General features: G+C 34.0%; 2 protein-coding genes and 1 long non-coding RNA gene across 7 annotated transcripts in view; 2 read left to right on the top strand and 1 right to left on the bottom strand.

Annotated features, from left to right (window-relative positions):
• Nucleotides 1-4,769: 4,769 nt before the first annotated feature.
• LOC118681618 (uncharacterized) lies at nucleotides 4,770-6,793 on the top strand. The gene is made up of 3 exons (XR_004977360.2): nucleotides 4,770-5,926; nucleotides 5,996-6,340; nucleotides 6,426-6,793. It is a non-coding gene; the product is annotated as an uncharacterized lncRNA (long non-coding RNA).
• A 555-nt stretch (nucleotides 6,794-7,348) lies between these two features.
• AIF (Apoptosis inducing factor) lies at nucleotides 7,349-11,124 on the top strand. 3 transcript variants are annotated; one of them, XM_014233663.3, is made up of 10 exons: nucleotides 7,351-7,594; nucleotides 7,700-7,743; nucleotides 8,123-8,359; nucleotides 8,427-8,621; nucleotides 8,781-8,914; nucleotides 8,996-9,171; nucleotides 9,242-9,639; nucleotides 9,711-9,836; nucleotides 9,920-10,031; nucleotides 10,124-11,124. In XM_014233663.3, exons 1-10 carry the CDS (start codon nucleotides 7,474-7,476, stop codon nucleotides 10,531-10,533), a joined length of 1,953 nt encoding a protein of 650 aa, XP_014089138.1. In that variant the 5' UTR covers nucleotides 7,351-7,473; the 3' UTR covers nucleotides 10,534-11,124. The 3 variants fall into 3 exon arrangements, with proteins under 3 accessions (XP_014089134.1, XP_014089138.1, XP_014089137.1); XM_014233659.3 differs by having other exon boundaries at nucleotides 7,349-8,031; XM_014233662.3 differs by having other exon boundaries at nucleotides 7,351-7,743.
• A 1,416-nt stretch (nucleotides 11,125-12,540) lies between these two features.
• aop (anterior open) overlaps nucleotides 12,541-20,812 on the bottom strand; it is a 66,584-nt gene continuing 58,312 nt past the window's right edge. For all 3 annotated transcript variants that reach the window (XM_036366935.2, XM_070107582.1, XM_036366934.2), the window contains exons 2-4: nucleotides 18,041-19,379; nucleotides 16,978-17,929; nucleotides 12,541-16,884 (exon numbers count right to left, since the gene is read on the bottom strand). In XM_036366935.2, coding sequence (XP_036222828.2) covers nucleotides 16,587-16,884; nucleotides 16,978-17,929; nucleotides 18,041-19,178 — 2,388 coding nt within the window. In that variant the 5' untranslated portion in view covers nucleotides 19,179-19,379 and the 3' untranslated portion in view covers nucleotides 12,541-16,586. The remainder of the gene's footprint in view (nucleotides 16,885-16,977; nucleotides 17,930-18,040; nucleotides 19,380-20,812) is intronic.

Raw genomic sequence — 20,812 nt, 5'->3', positions numbered from 1 at the left:
CGCATGAAATCAATTGTACTTAGAATAAAATTATTTTAACTACTGAGTAGGTTCGGTGACCTTCACTTATGAAATGCGATTCAAAGCAATTTTATATTACTTATTTTATTCCAATTAGTGTGCAAAAATCATAACAAATATTATTATTATTGTTTTTTTATAACAGAAATCCAAAGTGTGATTATGAGTAAAATCTGACGCAATACTTATGAGGCAGGTTAATGGGGTCACCTTTATAGCAACAAATCCGAAAATGTGCACGTAAATTATACAAAAAATTGAGATTTTTCTACACATAGACTTAAAGACTGGTTGTGTCCCTAAGGCCGACGAATTCTTAAACCGGAAAAATTGAGTTCAAATATCAAACAACTTTAAAAAAAGTAGTACGATCTTATACGGCTGAAAAGTTTCAGAATTAAACTTGCAGAAAATAGTTTTTAGGGCAGAGCTTTCAGAATTCAATTAAGTAACCCATATGAGGCCTCTTCTTGTTATCAAATGGTTGGAAATGAGAATTAGTCTTCACTTACAAGCATTTTTTCTATATGACTCTAAATATACTATGTATATAGGCATGTATTTATATATATATATCATATATATAGGTTTATATATACATATATGTTTTAGTAAAAATAAATTCAACATTTTTGCATTAAGTTGAAGGGGTTATTTAAAATAGTTGGAATGATCCGATTTAGGTCAAATATGCACCGTTTTGTTTGCTGAAGGTATCGAGTAGCCATTTTGATGGTTATTCGACGATTCGTCTAAGATCGTTTTGTTCTTAGGTGACCCATTTTTCATCACCAGTAAGCACCCGCTTCAGGGGAGAATTTTGAATTATCGGAATGGAATAGACGAAACCAAAATTTCGCTTGTATATCTGTTAAAATATCAAAACCATAAACACTATTCAAATTTGTTCGTTTACTTTTCGTATCCTTTACATTGCGACCCAGTGTTCCTTATTGTCTTTAGCTTAGAGTTCATTCGGACCTTTTCTGACCCACTTTAAATATAGATTTAAGTTCTATAGCTACCTGAAAACCATTCATGTTTGATATTCCTATGAAGGAGTTAAACTATTTCACATATATTATTTCGATAGATTGTAGCCATATTTTTTTCAGTGCACTAAAATATGCATCCAATTGCTATGCAACCATTATTTTTAATATATTTACATTTGAAAAATATTTTTAATAAATACTATTAATAAAGGTATATAGTCTTTCGTATCAGCATAGACGTGAAGTCTATTTGATTTTTGCCCCCATTACATGGGAAGAAGTGATTTTACCCATCACGAAAAACTCGTATAATAGAGCGTGATAACTGCATGCGAAATGTTCTAACTGTACAACAAAGGCAATTATGAAGGCAAAAGGGTGAAAGTAAGACATTTAGACATTATAGAATGCATTGCACGCTGCAAAATTGCATGGACCCAACGCGTGCTTGCCGTTCCGAAAGCTCTGCGTCACTACTCTCGAGCTGGGATGGAAAATTAAGACTACATACGAGTATATGGGAAAAAATATATAAACACTTATAAAACATTTGTCATAAGACTTTGTTTTGTTCAAAAAAAAAAAAAAAAAATGCTAAAGTTACATTGTGCAACGGTAGCGCGATTCCGCATTGGCCGTCCCCATTAGGCCCAGCCTGTCACTTTTTTATTTACCTAAATGTCATATATGCTTTTTGGCTTACCGCTATTTGGACAACTAATACTATTATCACTTTATAACACATTAATGCACCGCACTCATTATCAAGGCAAAGAATAAAAAAGTTATACATACATACATATATGTATGGAGATGAAAACTTTGGTGATAGGTTTGCGAAAAAACAGCGAACCAACAAGACACCCGACGGGCCGGCGAAGCGGTCACGACAAGGTTAAGCGCCGAATGACTGGTTGACTGACTAGTTCCCCACTCACACAACTGACAATCCGTTCGTCTTCCAACATATTTGCTTTCTAACTATAAAGTAATGTAATAATAAACGATCCACGCCATGCTGACAATCATAAAAAGTTGTAATCAAGCGCAAAAAAATACAAACAAAAAATAAAAACATTAAATAAATTAAAATAAATAAACAAGTAAGTGCAAGCTCAGTGCATTGCATTAGAAATAATGGAATTAAGAAGGAATACGGCGAAATATATTTTGATTTTTGTTTAACATTTATTTGATATTGTATTGTGCGAATTTATCAACATTTTACATTTATGTTTACACACTAATACTTAGTAATGCTTAGTTACACCTATAGAATCTCATAATACCCTTATTTTGTAGATCAAATTCAAGTGGAATGTAATTAAACTTCATGTAACATTTTAAAATCTACTCAATTGTCGTAGTCAGGTAGAGCATAAAACGTGTGACTGCCATTCGGTGAGTCGTGAGTTCAATCTCTAGCCCAGCTAAAATTAATAGCTCCTCAGTACACTCTCCAAAGAAATTGTTTAGATCGGATCACTATAGCATATAGCTGCTATACAAACTGATCCATCAAAATCAAGTTTTTGTGTGGAAACTTTTGTAATTGTGAAGGGTATTATTAACGTGTTTTTTTGTTTTTATACTCTCACAACTTGTTGCTATGGAGTATAATAGTTTTGTTGACGTAACGGTTGCTTACTTGTTTATTAATAAGTATCATATGTACTTTCTATAACCTTTAGGAATATGTATATACTAAGTTTCATAATAATTGGTTAAGTGGTCTCGACGTGAAAGCAGACCAAGGAACTTAGATTCACATTTATGATATTAGTAGGGATAGGGATTTTTTTCTAGGGAAGTGTCTTGCGATCTGAGAACATAAAAAAGTAGTTGGAACTAAATACGGAGAATACGATGAAAATATAATAATTTTGCTACAGTTGTCTATTGACTCGTAATCAATCGGGGAAATTTCCCAAATATTCATAAACGATATATCCAACATACATACTTTAACATCTTTAGAGTGTTGACTATCTCGATCAACTAAATTTGATGGTCATCCGAAATTATATTGTTGAGTTTTTTGTGTTTCCTATCGTAAAAACCACTTCCTGACGTCCACTGTGTGCCTTGACTTCAAAACTTATATGCTCTATACTGAATTTTAAAAGCCTCTTTTTACACTATTTTTAAAACAATTAAACTTACGTCACTTCAAATGCTACATATGTATATGGTATTTAATGAGCTTTTTCCGAACTCTAATTTGTAATATTAAAATCGAAGAATTATCCAGTGCAAGAAAATAAGTCTGCAACCCTTGGCAGTACCCACCCATTTTATATTTCTTTTTTACCTTTTCAGCCAAAATTGTTTTGCGATATATTTCGCTACAAGATGTATACTTCTCGACTGTTATACATAACTATATTTGCACTAAGCTTTTGAGAAGCTTTGACAGCTGTACATTGTACTGATTGAAAGGCTTACGGGTGGACAGACTGATGCACAATGGCGGATTAGCTTATACTCTTTATTTATATATTTTATATTTATTTATCAATCAAATATGGGAGTATATGTGGTCGTAGATAAGCATATTCTTACACAGGTATGTGTATATGTGTGCATCATATGTGCGTGTTCTTGGGGGAAACGCACAAATTCAAAAATATGCATATGTGACTGTAAGAGGATTAGTGACACCATGCCAACGAAAGAAAACGTGATTTCGATGGCTGTTTTCTATTTACATAAGTATATGCAAATATATTCATTTACATATAATCGTACATTATTTATTTCTGTTGTTATATTTATTGATTTAAATACAACAAAGCAATGTGATTAACATTATTCGTTCCTGAGTCTGAGACGTCTTCTTGATCTCGATCGAAGTATTGTACATAGAAACGGGATTGACTCAAAATCCATGCCATTCATTATCAGTTGAATATTTGTACAAATGTGTGTACTTACATATTCTTGGACACTTGTAGGCAATGATATATGCACCGTTTTATTCCTACGCGTGGTAAATATTATTGCAACAGGCGCTTTTAATATTGTTTAGCGAGCTCATTCTGTGTTAAAATAAGAGAATTTAGGCTTATATTCTCTAGTTGTGTATACACATTAGTGTGTCCGTTATTTTCCAAGTTGATTGTTTTTTGAAAAGCCCCAGACATTTCAGTTTTTTGCCTAAAAAAAACATGATATTCCTTTTTCATCTATATAACATGGAATTTTTTGATATTTTGCACTAAACAAGTAAACCTACAACCAGAAAAAAATATATTCTATTAAAAAACTTGTCGCTCTACAAAAAAGGTCTTGATGATTTTTCCATAAGAGGGTGCTTCTTTAAAATGTTATGCATTCAGTAACTGAGCATTCATAAAGTACCATCAGAAAATGTTGAGGAATATTCAGGTAACCATGTCGTATGAGCAACATTGAATTTATAAGGCACTTGTTTGTATGCTCAACACATTTGATGCAAAAGTTTAAGTGCATATAACATTTAAACCAATCCTTGTATGAAAAAAATCATTAAGAGCTTTTTTGTAGAGCGAAAAATTTTGTACTAGAATATCATATTTCAAAGTTGGTGGTTTATTTTCTTTGGTTATAAAAAAATTATTGCAAAAGTTAAAAAAAGCCCATATTATATACATTGGAAAAGTAAAATGAATACAGTTGGAACACGAACTTAAAAAAATCATTCTATCGATTCAATTTTTGTCTACTTATTTTGTATATCTTTATTCCTACAATGACCTTGCAGTACTTCGATTTTATAAAAAATGCAATTTTGGCGTCCACAAACTTTCTAATTTTTGAGCAAAATTAGTAAGCTAATCGCTATTTCTACGTCTCGGACTTTTTTTAATTCTGCCTTTGTAAATGCCAATTGACAATCGTAGGAAATTGTTTAGACAATACCTTACAAATTTATAACTTTTTTTTTGTGTTTTCAACCACAGTGAAGGTCGCAATATCTGCAGCTATCCTTCGACACACCTAGGCGGCCCATTGTGATGTATATTCACTAATTGCAGTAGTTTTATTTAATAAAATTTTGTTTTCAACTTTTATTTACCCGGGTCTACCTCGGCTATTTTGCATAAATATATACATATACATGTGTATGTAAGAATTGTTGGGTAGCAGTGTTCTTGGACCAAGGGTGGCCATACCGTACCATTTGAACGGATGCATAGACTTTAGCTTTGAAACTATTGATGTGAGGAATTTGGGGCTTGGGAATCAGGCTTACGAGCTTTGCTTCACATGTGTTTGTAGAATGTAACCTAAGAAGCTTTTAAATGACAGAAATACACATGGCGTTTTGTTATTGCTTATCTGAGAGCAAACTTTTTGTGTTGGTCGGAAAAGAGATCCTAGTATCTCTTACCTTTCAACTTCTATAGCCGAATAAAAGCGACCAAACTATATATAATTGGAACATGAGAAGCAGGTAACGGATTTGTTTCGAAGACTTGTGAAACTGCATGTATGTTTGCACATATTACATAGAAATACATGTATATGTGTATGTTTATATACTTATACATATGTACATGCCTATAAAAATTTATATTTCTTGTTTATATAATTCCTTTTTCCATTCTGCACCACAAGAGAACTTTCACCTGTCCTCAAAACGCTTCTTATCAGCTCTTGAGTGTGGTCGAGCCTCCCATTTTAATTACCGTTATACATATGTAAACACATACATACAAGTGTATATTTGTACTTGCAGAAAGCAGAAAAACAAGAATATTTATTGAAATACAATATTTTATAGCTTTATATATGAACATATAAAAGTGCAAGCAACTTGTCATTCTCAAATCGAAACCGAAACCACAGAAAGTTCCACAAGTTTTATATAAATATGTAGTTAGTAAGTTTTTAAGAAACGATTTCACTTTAATGTGTTTAGAAATTCGGTAAGTCCACGGTCAAAGTCATATAATAAAGCACTTCCAGCTGATAGTGAAGTTATGTTTTTTAATAAGCATTAGATTTCATCGAAGAAGCATGGCGGACGGCGAAGCGCGTAGGAGTAGAAAATAAACTTTTTTTATCTATGCCGACCAGAAAACTCCAAAATTAACACAAAGGATAGCGTTTCATGGATGTCTTCGTATCATCGTATCTATCTTATGCAAAGTGAAGTATTGAAAAGTAATAAGAAATGTAGGTTTCAAACTTATTAGTAGTAAGAAATTGATGTTAACATGTCATCACGAGATATTCATCGATGGATAAATACATGGCTTCGCTATAGACTGCTGTAAAATGCATTGCAATGAAGTTCATCGATACTTCAACGAACACAGAACATACGCCATATAATACCCGTGAGTATATTATGCTTGATAATTAAATTTTGTATTTTTACTCCTAATAAATTTATCAAAGTCATAAGTTATAAATTTCATTCAGAACGCATACTAATTAACATCATATTTACGTTTCAACTTGACGACCTTCAACTTATGGATCAAATATGGACTCTGGCGCAAAGGATCAAAATAGTTTTTAAGTAATTATGGCAGACGTTGTGTTGAATTTGTTACAAATGCTCCAGTTTGGACTGATTACAAATCACTATCCAAGACACGGGTTCAATTCTCTTTAAACAAAATAAAGGCAAAGGCAAAGCTCTGATCGTATTTCTGTCGTAAAAAAATATCTTATCCAGTTGAAGGCGAAAGAACCCCAACAGATCTATACATTTGTTAGAAAACATTAAGATGTAATCCAAATATATGATTAATACAAAACTACCATTTAGGGTGCGTTTAATAAAAATCTGGTTAAATGCTAGTTTAGCATAGAATTTAACTTAAATATAATAAATGTATTCATTGTGTAGTTGACAACAAGCTGTTTTTTGTTTGATATGCTTGTGCTCATTCTTTTGATTAGAAATTTCTACTTTTCTAATAATGTTTTAATATTTCCAAAACTTGGTTTAAGATTTTAGCGCAAGAAACCTTGGCGCTTCATAGCTTATTGTCATATCCTTATTTTTCAAGACTCTTATCAAAACCCAAATATTCGAATAATATTTTCCAAAGCCAATAATTTACACAAAAAGAAACTCCAGTATTTGTTAATTTAAGAATCCAAAAATCTTTTATTAATTCTACTTAACCCCAATTTTAACATATTAAACAATATAAATTATTAAATTAAATTACGAGTATAAAGCTTATTCTAAATGACTACTAAACAAATGACAAGTACCCGGTACGCGAGTACCCACTGCCTGTGCATCACAAATTGTGATTGCCAATTCGATAAGTGGGAACAGTTAAATGTCAGATGATTGTACTTCCAGTGAGAAAAACATACTTTCAAACTGTCAAATCGCGACAATCAAAGCCGATAAAGAAGCAGTCACCTGGAAAATTCAGTCATTCATTATAATTCTGTTTTGAAAAATTTATTTATTAAACCTTTTTTTATAATTCCATTATAATTCGGAATGAGTATATATAGCCTCAGAGGCTTAAATGTGCGTTTCTGCCGGCAGGCCTACATATTGGCACATGTGCGAGCAGGAGTTGTTCCGATGCCGGGCCGCACCAAATTGAGGTTAAGTTTATGTGAGTGCAGTAATCAGCAGCCAAATAGTAGTCGAGGATATGCAATAAACAATACAGGCGCCACAATTGATGAACTAACAAGACTAAAGCCATATCTTCTTGCAGCCATAACGCCGTTACGCAGTAGTCACAACAACTTATATCAAATGGTAAAAAAGCGTACACTTGAAGCACGTACCAAATTGCAGCGTAACAAATTTCCCAATAATCAAGCATGTGAAGAAGAGCAAAAAAAAAATAGTACAAATGTTTGCAATGACCAAAGTGGCAGTACTGTCTGTGCATCACCATCTCCTGGTTCTTCCGCAACTCGACCATCAACTACCACATACCACTCTTCATCCTCATCCTCATCCACATCACCCCATTGCAAACCACAATTTGAAAAACTTGCTAAAGATCCTTGTCCGCCTAAGCCAGAATTGCAGAATAAAATGGTCTACAAAATTTTAAATAAAAAATTGAAGTTAAGAATTTTTATGTAATTGTTTAATCACTTTCTTTTTTCTTTAATAATTTGAACTATAGAGTGGCGGCTCGAAAGGTGGCGTTAAGAATGCTGAATTACTGCAAGCTAAAGACTGCAATATTAGTAAAAGAAAAAAGGTAACTTGTGATAAAAAGCCATGTGACGGTGAAGGTGCAGATGATTCGGGTGGTAAAAAGGGTGCGTCAGGTGGCGGTTCGATTATGGGAGATGATGAGGCAACCAGAAAAACTAGAATGCTACTAGCTTTGTTGGCGGCGCTTGGTCTAGGTGGTTTGGTATGTAAATAATAAACAATTTCGTCTGTGCATTTGTAAATATTTTGATTTGTTCTTTTTTTTTTAGCTGTTATGGTTATTAACACGGCGAAAACATAAGGTCGCCGACAGCACAGAATGCGGTACAACTGCAGCAATACCACCTACAGTACCAGCGACCTCTGCTGAATTGCCAAAACACGTACCATATTTGCTGATCGGAGGTGGTACAGCAGGTTTTTCAGCATTCCGTGCAATCAAATCGAATGATCCGCGTGCGAAGGTGAGTTTTATAAAAGCTAAAACATAACATGAGTGAATTAACAATTGGTGTGCATATTAGTTATACAGTGCGATTTGTGGCAATGATTTTTATTTGTGAATATTTATACCCTGAACAAGGTATATTTTTACACATGTTTATACATACATATTATTTTAGGTACTTATGATAACGAACGAATTGCGAAAACCTTACATGCGTCCGCCACTTTCTAAAGAACTTTGGTATTCGGCGGAGAAGGGTGAAGTTACAAAAGATTATCGTTTCAAACAGTGGACTGGCACGGAAAGAAGGTATTTATTTGTATTTATAACTATTATATTATTATATAAAAAATAACGCAAACCTGTAATATATTTTACCTAAACTCTTAGTTTATTCTTTGAGCCTGAAGAGTTCTTTGTCGAACCTACGAAACTAATGGAAACTGTGAATGGCGGCATTGCCGTTGCACAAGGCTTCACTGTCAAAAAGATTGATGCAGCCAAACATATTGTAACACTAGCTGATGGTTATGAAATCACTTATGACGAATGTTTGATAGCGACAGGTGTGTAAAACATAATCACACACACACATATGTATAATTGTAATCATATACATATATTTATATTGTTTAGGTTGTGCGCCGAAAAATCTCGATATCTTTGCTCAAGCAACACCCGGTGTGAAGGAGAAGGTTATGATGTATCGCAATCCAGATGATTTTGAACGTTTGAAACGTTATGCCGATGAAAAGAAATCAATTACAGTTGTGGGGAATGGCTTTACTGGCAGCGAGTTGGCCTGCTCACTGGCGAACTATGCCAAAGATAAGAAAGTGAAAATATATCAAATATTTCCAGAATCTGGAAATATGTCAAAAGTGCTACCGACCTACTTAAGCAAATGGACTACTGCCAAAGTGGAATCAATGGGTGTGTGTGTCATGCCGGAGACCTCGATTAAAAATGCGCAACGCGATGAAGCAGCGCTCAAACTGGTGCTTAATAATGGAAAGAGTCTTTTAACTGATGTGGTGTGTAAATTTATATGAAAATTGTTGTAGTTGGTGATATTGATGTTCTTTTGTTTACATATTTACGTTAGGTTGTTGTGTGCGTTGGCTGTGAACCGAATACAAGTATAGCGTTAACCTCAGGCTTGGAGGTTGATAGGAGTCTGGGCGGTTTTGTAGTTAATGCCGAACTAGAAGCTAGACGAAATTTGTTTGTGGTAAAGTTTTGGCATAATAAATTTTGTGAATTGTTTTTTAATAATTTAATTGCAATATATATTATTTTCACTGCTGTGCATAGGCGGGAGATGCATCCTGTTTCTACGATCCGTTGCTTGGCCGGCGACGTGTGGAGCACCATGATCATTCGGTGGTGTCGGGTAGATTAGCGGGTGAAAATATGGTTGGCAAAAGTGAGTTATTGTAATTTATAGAAATTTTGAATTTTTCTCTGGTATATAATTAAGTTTTATTTACAATTTATAAAACTACATTCGTTTTACAGAGAAAGCCTATAATCATCAAAGTATGTTTTGGTCCGACTTGGGTCCAGAGGTCGGTTATGAGGGTATCGGCCTTGTTGATGCTTCCCTACCCACAGTTGGTGTCTTCACATTGCCAACACCAAGTCCAGAACGTCGTACCGATAACTTAACCGAAACAGCTGTTATGGAGGGTGGCGGCAGTGGCAGTACAGTAACTGTGAATCCGGAAACACCGGACGTTAAGTGTGATCCAAAAGATGCTGACGAATATGGCCGTGGTGTTATATTCTATATGAAAAATGATAAAATAGTCGGCATTCTATTATGGAATCTATTTAATCGTATTGGTTTGGCGCGAACAATTATAAATCAAAATAAGAAATATGACGATTTAAATGAAGTGGCGAAACTTTTCGAAATTCACGCGTAGTTCCGCGCAATGCATTCAACAAATTCGGTAATGTTTAATAATAATTTGGTTAGGTAAAAATGTTTGTTACCGTTAGTTAATTACACGTGTAAATTTGCAATGTACAATTTTAAAAAACGAAACAAAAATAACTACTACCTTTAAAAATATGCATTTCGATTCAAACCAACACACACACACACACACATGTAAAACAGAAAAAAAATATATAAGTGTGTTGCATTTGTAATTTAAGGACCATCGTAGCTGCCAGCAGTCAAGTCTTTGTCGAAAAAACCATTTATAAAAATTGTTTGGAATGCAAAATATGTACGCAAATCATGCACTACACTACTTGCCTAGCATTTAAGCTTTATCACAAGAAAAAAGGAGAGCAAATGATGGTATTCATACAATGCTTTTATTAGAAGAAACTCCTAATTGAAATCAAAACACAAAAACAAATACTTAAAAAATATACTTATTTTTTATTTGCACAGTATAGCTCAGTGCAGCCTTTATTTTATGCCTTAGGCATAGATGATGTGTTTTTGGAAATGACGAGGAAGAATAAATAATAGAATAAAATATGATAAAACTGTTGAAAATAAATTTTTATTGTTTTTATTCTGCTTGGTAAATGCCATTTTTTATTTTATTTTAAACTTTTTTTTATATAATTTTTTTAATTTAATTTAATTTTTTTCAAATTAAAAAAAAAACTTTTGATGTTATTTTAATTTTTCTTAAATTTAATTATATATTTTTTTTATTTAATTATATATTTTTTTTATATAATTATATATTTTTTTTATATAATTATATATTTTTTTTTAAATTTAATAAATTTTTTTTTTAAATTTAATAAATTTTTTTTTAATTTAATTATACATGTATAATTTAATTACATATTTTTGTTTAATAATATTTTTTTTAATGTAATACTATTTTTTTAAATTTAATTTTATTTGTTTTCAAATTTTATTTTATTTCTATGTTATATAATTAAAAACATTTTTTTAAACAATTTTTTTTTTTATTTAATATGTTTTTTTTTAATTTAATGAATTTTTTTTTTTTAAATTTTTTTTTTAATTTAAAAATATATATATTTTTAAAATATTTGTATCTTTTTAAATTTAATTATATTTTTTTTAAGTAATGCTATTTATTTAAATTTAATTTTAGTTTTTTTTAAATTATGTTTTATATATTTTTTTTATTTAATTGTATTTTTTTCTAATTTATCATTTATTTCTGTTTTAATTATATTTTTTAAATATGATTTTTTGTATATATTTTATTAAATAATTTCCACAAACTTCGCAAGCAATTTTTGTAAAACTTTGCACTGCGTGCAAAACGCCAAGATGCCACTGAGCTACCAGACGAACAAAGTGCAACAGCAGGTCGCCAGCACATTTGAACGGAAGTCAGCGGTGCAATAGAAAAAGGTTGCATACCACAGGGCGTTGCCCAGCGACCTCTAGTATGATGCAATGCCGTTCGCGGGAAAAGAAAACGGAAGTGAACGTAACGTGACAGAATTGTTGCATACTTCAGGGCAAACGGAAGTCAGCCACCTACTGTGCGCTGCTGCTCGCCTGGTAATGCAGCTGGTGACACAGTGCATGGATTTGGTCGGTTTTGGTGGCAAAAGAAACAGGGTGAGCCAAAATTTTAATTTTTATAAAAATTTTAAAAGTTTGCAAATTGAAAACCAAAAATTTTAAAAAACAATACTACAAACAGTTAATTAAAAATACAAAAAGAAAAATATTAAGAAAATCCAAAAATTTAAAAATAATAAAATAAATAAAAACAAAGAAATAAAAAAAAATAATAAAAACAAAAAATATAAATATAAATTTAAAAAATTAAATATATTTAAAAAAAATACTAATAAAATAAATTTAAAAAATAATAAAACATTATAATAATATCTTAACAGTTTGTTTATTTACTGAGCAGTATTTAGTAAAAAATTCTTATTTTTTAGAAAAAAAATATTAATAAAACAACGTCATAAAAGATTTCATATTTTTATTTGTTTTATTTGTATATTTAATATTGTGTATTGTATAAAACTAAAGCTTAACAATAATTTATATATTATATGTTAAAATATATATATTTATTAATATTATAATTTTTTTTTATTTTACATTTAAAATTACAATAAAAATGCGCTAAAACTAATATTAATGTGCTAACACAAAGAAAATGGAAGCCAATGGATGAGAAATATTTTCCTTTTGTTTAAATTGAATTTAAAACACACAAAATATACAAATTAAATTAAAAGCTTTCAATTGTGTTACACTAAAAATTAATTATAATATGTATATATGTATGCGTAAAAGCGCGTAAAAAATACCGTTTACATGATAACATTATTATTGTTCACTTTTCTGCACTAATTAATTATTTTAAAGCCAATTTTCAAGCAACGAAATGAACACGTGTTATTTGTTAGATAAAAAAATATAAAATCAAATCAAAATTAAAAAAAAAAAACAAAATTAAAAAATAAAACTAGCAAAAAAATAAAATTACAAAAGTAAATGTCGAAATTAGAAAAAAATGTTAATATATAGAAAAAAAAATAAAATAAAATAAAAATTTTAAAAAACATATTATAATAAAAAAATTAAAATTAAATTTAAAATGCATAGACGCCGAGGCATTTGTTTGCATTTCTGTATATGTATGTATGTATATTTCAACTTTTTCATATTTTTCTTATCACATTTGTTTTTTGCAGAAAAAAACTTTTTATTTAATTTTTTTTAATAAAACAATAATTACTTTTAATACATTTTGCGTTGTTTTTGTTGTTTGTACATTGCTAATCTACATACATACATACTATATATACATAAGCAAATGTATGTAAACATGTACATATGTATGTATGTATGTATTTGAAGAAAAACGCTAGCATTTTAACTGTATGCGCGTGTATTTGTGTGTGTGTTTGGAGTATTTTAAGATATTTAACTTAAAAATTATTTTGCTTAAATGTGAAATTTTTTATTATTTTGTTGTTGTATACATATTTGTTATAACTGCGCCAACGCTAAGCATTATTTTTTTTTTTGCAAAATTCAATATAATTTTTCATTTTATTTTTTTAACTACAAACAACAATAAAACAAATATTTACTTTTTATGTAAATTTTAACTGTGCACATACTTTTTTATACATACATACAAATATGCTATACATATGTACATATGTATATATGTATATACTTGTATGTATATGCATGTATGTTTGTTGCATATATGCGGGTGTTTGGGTGTGTTTGTGTGTGTAATTGTCGCCATTGCTGAAACCTGTTCCGAGGCGTTATTGTAAAGCTTAAAAAGGATCACTTATGTGGACTACAGCAAAATAATTTTTTTTGTATGTATGTATGTATATAATTCATCTTTACATATTGAAAATATTTACTACTTGCTAATAATTATTTTTTGTTTTTATGGTGTTGTTACTAAAAGTAAGGATAGCAAGTGCTTGGAAGAAATTTCAAAATATTTTAAAAAATATAAACTTTTATACTAAAATTTACACGTATCCATATATTTTTATGCTAAAAAATCATATTTTCTATTAGAAAAAATTACTATTTAATAAACTGTAATTGGCACATTACACCCCTCGTGTGGTTGTCTGAAAAATGACAACTTGAGCGAGTTTCAAAAAACACTCAATTTAAGAAAAGAATAATTATGTAATATCTGTGCAAAATTCTCGAAAAATTCTTTATTTTATAACTTTTGTACTCCCAGTGAGCTTTCAATTTAATAATGCAGCTTGAAATTTTCAAAAAGCTTTTTAAAAGCTTTCTGTAAACGACACTGCAGTAAAATGTGAAAAATCTGCAAATTAACTTGTTAATTTAACTCTGCCTTATCACTTGTCAAGGCTATAACTTTAAAAAATTACAAAAAAAAACTTCTCAAATCGGCTAAAAAATTTTAAGCTCAGTTTGCGGCAATAACAATTTAGTGAACTTTGAAAAATAGCACACTTGCGTAGCCATGAGCTTTTGAACTTCCACACAGCTTTTCAGCTTAAATGACCGGACTTACGCTTTTAATTTTATTCACGATATGCAATTACATTAGGAATTTATTACTTTTAGCTCCGAAAACGTAGTCATTGAGCTTTCAACAATTTTGAGACAAGCTTCTGAACACAATTGAGCGTTTTTAAGCTTACGCACTTAAACTTACAAGCTTAGCAATAAGTAACTTTAAGTTTTGAAAGCTTGCAGCTTGAGCTTTAACTCATTTTTGCTTCTAAGATTTCACAATTATGCTTTTTTTTTAAACTCCGGTTTCTTGTACTTGTCGTTCTGAAATAGCTCGTTATACTCCTTTAAAAGCTTAGTACTAAATGGACTTTAAGCTTGCTTGCTTAAACGGTGCATTCAAATGCTTTAAGACTAATATCTTAAGGTTCGCTTTGGACAGTCATCTCTTTGTCGCTTAAACTGACTATAAGAGCTTTTATTGTTCAAAAAGCTCTGTAGCTTACTTGCATCCAAGTGTCCAAGCTCAGTTGTAATGTCCTTTTCGCTTCCATCTGCTCATGTTTATGCTACTAGTATAATTTATATTGCTTGACTTTGAATGCAGAGCTTTCACACTTTTCTATGATTCATTCACAGAAGTCAATAACAATTTGGCAAAACTATATTTTTTCGTATACGAATAAGAAAGCTCAAATATAACAATTTACGAAAAATTTGCACTAATTACAAAAATAAAAAAAAATAAAAAAAATAACATAAAATTAAAAGTTTAAATTGGCTTGAATTAGCAAGCATATGTATGTATATACACTATCTAAAAATTAGTTGCTGTTCATTGTGTGTGTGTGTGTGTGTCTGTGAGTGTTCAAATTTATGTTTTTGAAATATTAATGAGTATATTTATTCTTACTTTTATTATTACATATATACATACCATATGCATATATATACGAGTACTATTTATATATACCATTTCTTTAGCTATGCATTTATGCATATACATACATATATAACTATATTGTTAATTATTTTGTCAATATATACATCATATGTATGTACATACATATGTGTATACATCTATTTGTTAAACAGTTGAAGTTATTGTAAATATATACCTTCATATATACTTATATATATTTTTTAAATTTATATTTTCTTATAATATATATAATATATTAGTATAATATATGTATCTAAACATAAATATACGCGTCTACATTTATAAACTATACAAAACGCTTAACTATGTATATATGTACTATATATATATGTATATAAATGTATATATATATATTTATATATGTATATACATATATATTAACGCATACATTTGCAACTACTATACTAATTATTTTATATACTTTCATACATACATACTATCAATGCTGTTCTAGACATATGCATGTGAGTATGTATTTGTTTGCAAATATCTGCCTGTGTGCTTGCACACTTCCAATCACTACGATCATTACGTTATATAATTTAATAATAATAAAAAACGTGCAACTTCTTGCCACTTACATACATAAACAAATGTTAATTTGACTGAAGTGCAATAACTGCGTCACTGCAAATGAATCATAACTGAGCAGAGCATGATCACTTGACGACGCTGGTAATGGGCGAGTGAATTCCCGTGGAATTGTTAGTTATTGAGTTTCATGCAACTTAGACGATGCTTGAGCACACATACAAACGTAGATTTGGCACTGGAGCAGAAGAACTTTTTTGGAGACTTCTCCCAACAGTTATTGGGTACTGCAACAGTTATTTCATATCACTAATTGCCTGCCACCTATAATTACGCGCACTCCTGAGTTACTCTCTCACGCCCACACACCCCTCACAGTACTCTCCACTTAACTACGAATGATTGTCCTGGCATTATTGTTGATGTGTGTGTGTGTGTGTGTCAGCAACTTAGACTCACGTATGTAATTGCTTGTGGCTCGGCTCTGGCTCACCATCGTCTTCTTGTTGCATATTGTCATATTAGTTAGCTCCTATCACTGTGTCCCTTCCACACGTCGTTTACTTCCGCAGATCGGTTGGCATTAGATTGACGGCGCCATATTTATTGCTCTCTGCTGTGGCAGCAGCATGGACGCTGTCCTCATCATTGCCATCATTGTCCATATGATCCATGGGTGTATGGTGTTGTTGTTGCTGGTGTTGCTGTTCCGCTTGTTGTTGCCGTTCGGCATGCGCTTGCTGGTGGTGTTGTTGTTGTTGCTCGTGCGCGGCTTGTTTGGCGACACTTGATTCGTGGCTCTCATTATTGTAGCGTATCAATTTGATTGTGGTCAGACCGTCAGCGTTGCGTATGAGTCTGTTTTAGAGATGATTGAGAGAGAGAGAGAGAGAGAGAGAGATTTATGAGCTGCTGTGCTGTTAAGCGCTTGCTATTTATGTTTGTACTTACGGATAGCAATCCTCCGCCGAGGGACTTGAGTAAGGCCGCTTTTCGCTGCTGTTGCCCGAGACACTTAGATCTGTGGGTTTCATCTCGTCACCGTGATCGGGCGAACGTGAACCACTGTTGTGTTCCACTTTTAAGGCGCCGAATTGGAATTTTTCACTTGGGGTGTGTGGCATTGCGGGCGAGTTGGGCGGTGCGCCCGTCGGATTGGATAAGTATTGGAAGGCACCGTTGATGGCGTGCATGAAGAGCGGCGATGTGGGTGGTGGACCGTAGGCGGCCGCAGCCGCAGCGGCTACAGCAGCAGCAGCGGCGGATTGTGAAATCGCTGGTAGACTCATGTGCGGATTGTTGAGGCCATTGCTGTGATTGTGGTTGTGGCTCAGGCTGTTGCTGTTGTTGGCGCTGCCGTTGCCATTACCGTTATTGCCATGCGCGGCTGGGTGACGCTGCGGCGATTGTGGATGCGGCAAAGTCCAATTTGTACTGTTCAAATTTGTACTGGCTGGCTGATTGCTGTTGTTACCGTTATTTGTATTGCTATTATTGTTGCTATTATTGTTGTTGTTGCTATTGCTGTTATTGGCGCTGTTGGCATTGTTAGCACCACCAGCTGCTGTTGTTGCACCGCCATTGCCTGCAACGGATTGTCGGAGCAATGAGATGTTTTTGATATTCTTGAGCTCGGTTGGATTGCGCAGAAACTGGTAGCAGTGGCGTTCGCCCTGGACCTTACGTAATATATTCACGCGATAGTAGTAGCGTAGCGCGCGCGACATTTTATCATAGTTCATGGATAGATGATTCTTTTGTATGCCCCAAAGCTTGGCCAAACCGGCTGGATCGACGATCTTGAAGACACCAGTGTCGCGACACTTCCACGCGATCAAATCGCTGTACTTCTGATTGCGATCGTTGAGCAATTGTTGCAGGAAATCCCACAGCAAACGACCATCTGAGCAAAGAGAGACAGAGAAAGAGAGGGAGAGCGAAAAGGTGATGTTAGTTTTTGCAAAAAAATTACTTAAATCTACAAAGGTTTGCGCTCAGAATATTTTCAACTCACTTGTATTGGGCTCTGTGGTTTCCGGGAAGAATTCGCGTTTCACAGGCTGCATATAGCTTGGCGTCGTCGGCGCCGAAACTGAACCGCCACTGCTGCCATTCGGCTGATACTTCTGGCTTATAGCCTGTGCGGCCTGGTTCTGTGACCACGAATTGACAAAACTGTTTGTAATCTGTTGCGACAAGCTCTGCGGCATATCTTTTAATATGGGCGTTGTTGGCGGACTGGCGCTGTAATGTGCTGCCACAACTGCAGCCGCTGCGCTGCTCTTGGACAAACTATTGGCCGCTGCTAACTCTGAGTAACTGCCTTCCTCATCAGAATCGGATTGATTGCTGCTGGCGCCCGTGCTGGCGGTCGCATGATGTGCTGGATAACCGTTACCGCTACTCATTGTAACCGAGATGGCCGGTGGCAACAGATTACCGTTGGCGCTGCTGCTGGTCACGCCCAAACCGCTGTTACTGCTACCGCTACTAGTGCTGCTACTACTGCTGCTGCTCGTGCTGGCACCGCTCACTGAAGCGACAGCGGCAGCTGCTGCGGCGGCGGCGGCAACAGCTAAATTTTGTTCCTGGCTTTGTGGCGGGCTGCTGGCTTGTGAGTCCACCGACGGTGGCGGGCTGAGCGTTACCGAATTGGGCGCCATGAAATGATGCATATGGGCATTGTGAAATGGACTGTCTGGTGGTGCGCCAATTGGTGGCCATGTGGGCGTCTGTGGATGGCTATGCGGCGACAATGGATAACGACTGGTCGGTGTGACCGGACTGTTGGGTAAATGCCATTGCATCATGTGGGACTCGATGATGAGCATTTGCAGCACATTGTGTAATACATCACCAGCGCCCGGACAACGGTGGCCGAAGTCGGCGCGTGTAAGCAGACAAAGCGCTTTGCCGTTCATTTGGAAGAGATCATGATCCACTTTCGGTAGATCGAATTCACGTTCGCAGAAGCGTAAAAAGACGGTGACATCTTCGCGACCCCACAAACGCGGATCAGATGGCAACGATGGCGGCAATTGTGTCTTCAGTTCAGCCAATTGGCTGGAGGGCGCCGGCGGGCAACGCCACAACATATCACTCCACAGACCGAGCTGCGGATTCAACGACAGCTGTACGGGAAGCATTTTCATTTTGAACCAGAGACGCGTGCACGATTTTAATTGTTTGTGTTGACCAACGCCACACGGAAATATGACTGCTGCGACACTGGGTCGCTGGGTCGCCCAATAAGCTGCTCGCTGCTAATCAAGTTGCGCTAGCTGCTAGCTGGCTGGCTAGCTGTAGTGTAAACCGCTACGAACGAACGACTGAACGAATATACACGAACTGATCTGGAAAGAGGAGAGAAAAGAAAGAAAACACACATAAGATAAAGTTTACGATTTCGATATACGATATTACTAAGTAACTGCGACTTGTTGATGCAGGGTGAAAGGGGCGTAATAAAGCGGTACAATGGGCATGTGGGTGTATTTGAACGCACACTTCCGCTTGGGAATAGCTATATTTACATGTATATGTGCATTGTTATTAGGCGGCAGTGTATTGAAAACGAAAATCGAAACCAAAATAAATGCAAATCGTTTTGCGGTGATTGCCACATACATACATGTATATATATCTTCCAACAACAAAAACAGACAAATAAACAAATACATCCGTTGGCAATACGGACGTAAACCCACCGCACTGTATCCGCAAAAACGGGTTGCCGAAACAACGCGCATCGCGCCCAACCCACACAGACAGCATCATCAGCGGCAGATCACAGCTGTGCTCTGTCTGTATGTTTGTCAGCTTACGCGTTCGATACGTCGGTCGGTTGGGTGCGGAGCGATCTGCGATTTGCGCGTCGCGAACAGCAGCACGCAAACGTAATATGCGCCAAAGTAAAAATAAAAATAAAAAAATCGACCCAGCGTAAACACCTTTTACAGCGTGCGCGCCTCCAAATGTAGCAATTTCTTGTTTATGAAAAATATTTCGATATTTCGTGTTTTAATCGCGTAATATGTTAATTTCCTTCCCAAAAACCGTTTACTTGCCGTTTTTGGCGAAGTAAGAAGACGCGCGCGGTCTGATTTGTAAAGTGCCGGATACGCATATAGGGAACGGCTGCACATCACAGTGGCGCGATTTGGATAAATTTCGGTAGTTCAATGAGAAAAATATATGTGAAAAGTGGTAAACTGGAAAATATATTGATATGTTTTTTTATATATTTTTTTAAATAGAGGATTTAAGGATTGTGGCAAATAAGCAAGGCATTGAAAAATTAAACCTTAAAGCTGACATGTAAAATTAAATTAATTTTCAATAACTATTGTAAACGTTAGGTCAGTCTATAACTTAAAAAAAAATTGTTTATTTTTGCTTAAAGTACAGTTCAAGGTTCTTAAAACATTATACAATTGGTAGAATAGAGAAAAAAAAGTTTTTCCATGCCATTTCCTGTGTTACTAGAGCGAAGCGTTCGTGTTACGTAGCCTAGCACGTAAAACTTTAAATGCTTTTCCTGAAACAAATCGGAAACCCCTTTTATCTAGTATTCTGTGAACGATTTTTTAGATCTCCTCTCGTTTATAAATAATTAACTTCTAACTTTTTCGGTCAATATTTGAGAAATTTGAGTAAAAAGATGGTTATAAGACTGCCGGTTTATAAAAATTTAATGTAGAGCCGAAAACGTATATACCTATACTTTACTAGTATGCCTGCCCAAATATCAATAAGCCTAAAAGAGATAGTTTGGATTCCTAGGATT

The sequence above is a fragment of the Bactrocera oleae genome, chromosome 3 (assembly GCF_042242935.1).
Source record: "Bactrocera oleae isolate idBacOlea1 chromosome 3, idBacOlea1, whole genome shotgun sequence".
Lineage (NCBI taxonomy): Eukaryota > Metazoa > Arthropoda > Insecta > Diptera > Tephritidae > Bactrocera > Bactrocera oleae.
Note: the sequence above shows the minus strand (reverse complement) of the source record. Positions and strands in the feature narration are given on the sequence as shown.

Excerpts from the sequence above, each read along its gene's own strand:
- AIF (XM_014233659.3), top strand. The coding sequence starts at position 7,474 with ATGAGTATATATAGCCTCAGAGGCTTAAATGTGCGTTTCTGCCGGCAG. Across the intron at positions 8,360-8,426 it reads CGCTTGGTCTAGGTGGTTTG|CTGTTATGGTTATTAACACG; the intron begins GTATGTAAATAA and ends TTTTTTTTTTAG. Across the intron at positions 8,622-8,780 it reads CGAATGATCCGCGTGCGAAG|GTACTTATGATAACGAACGA; the intron begins GTGAGTTTTATA and ends ATATTATTTTAG.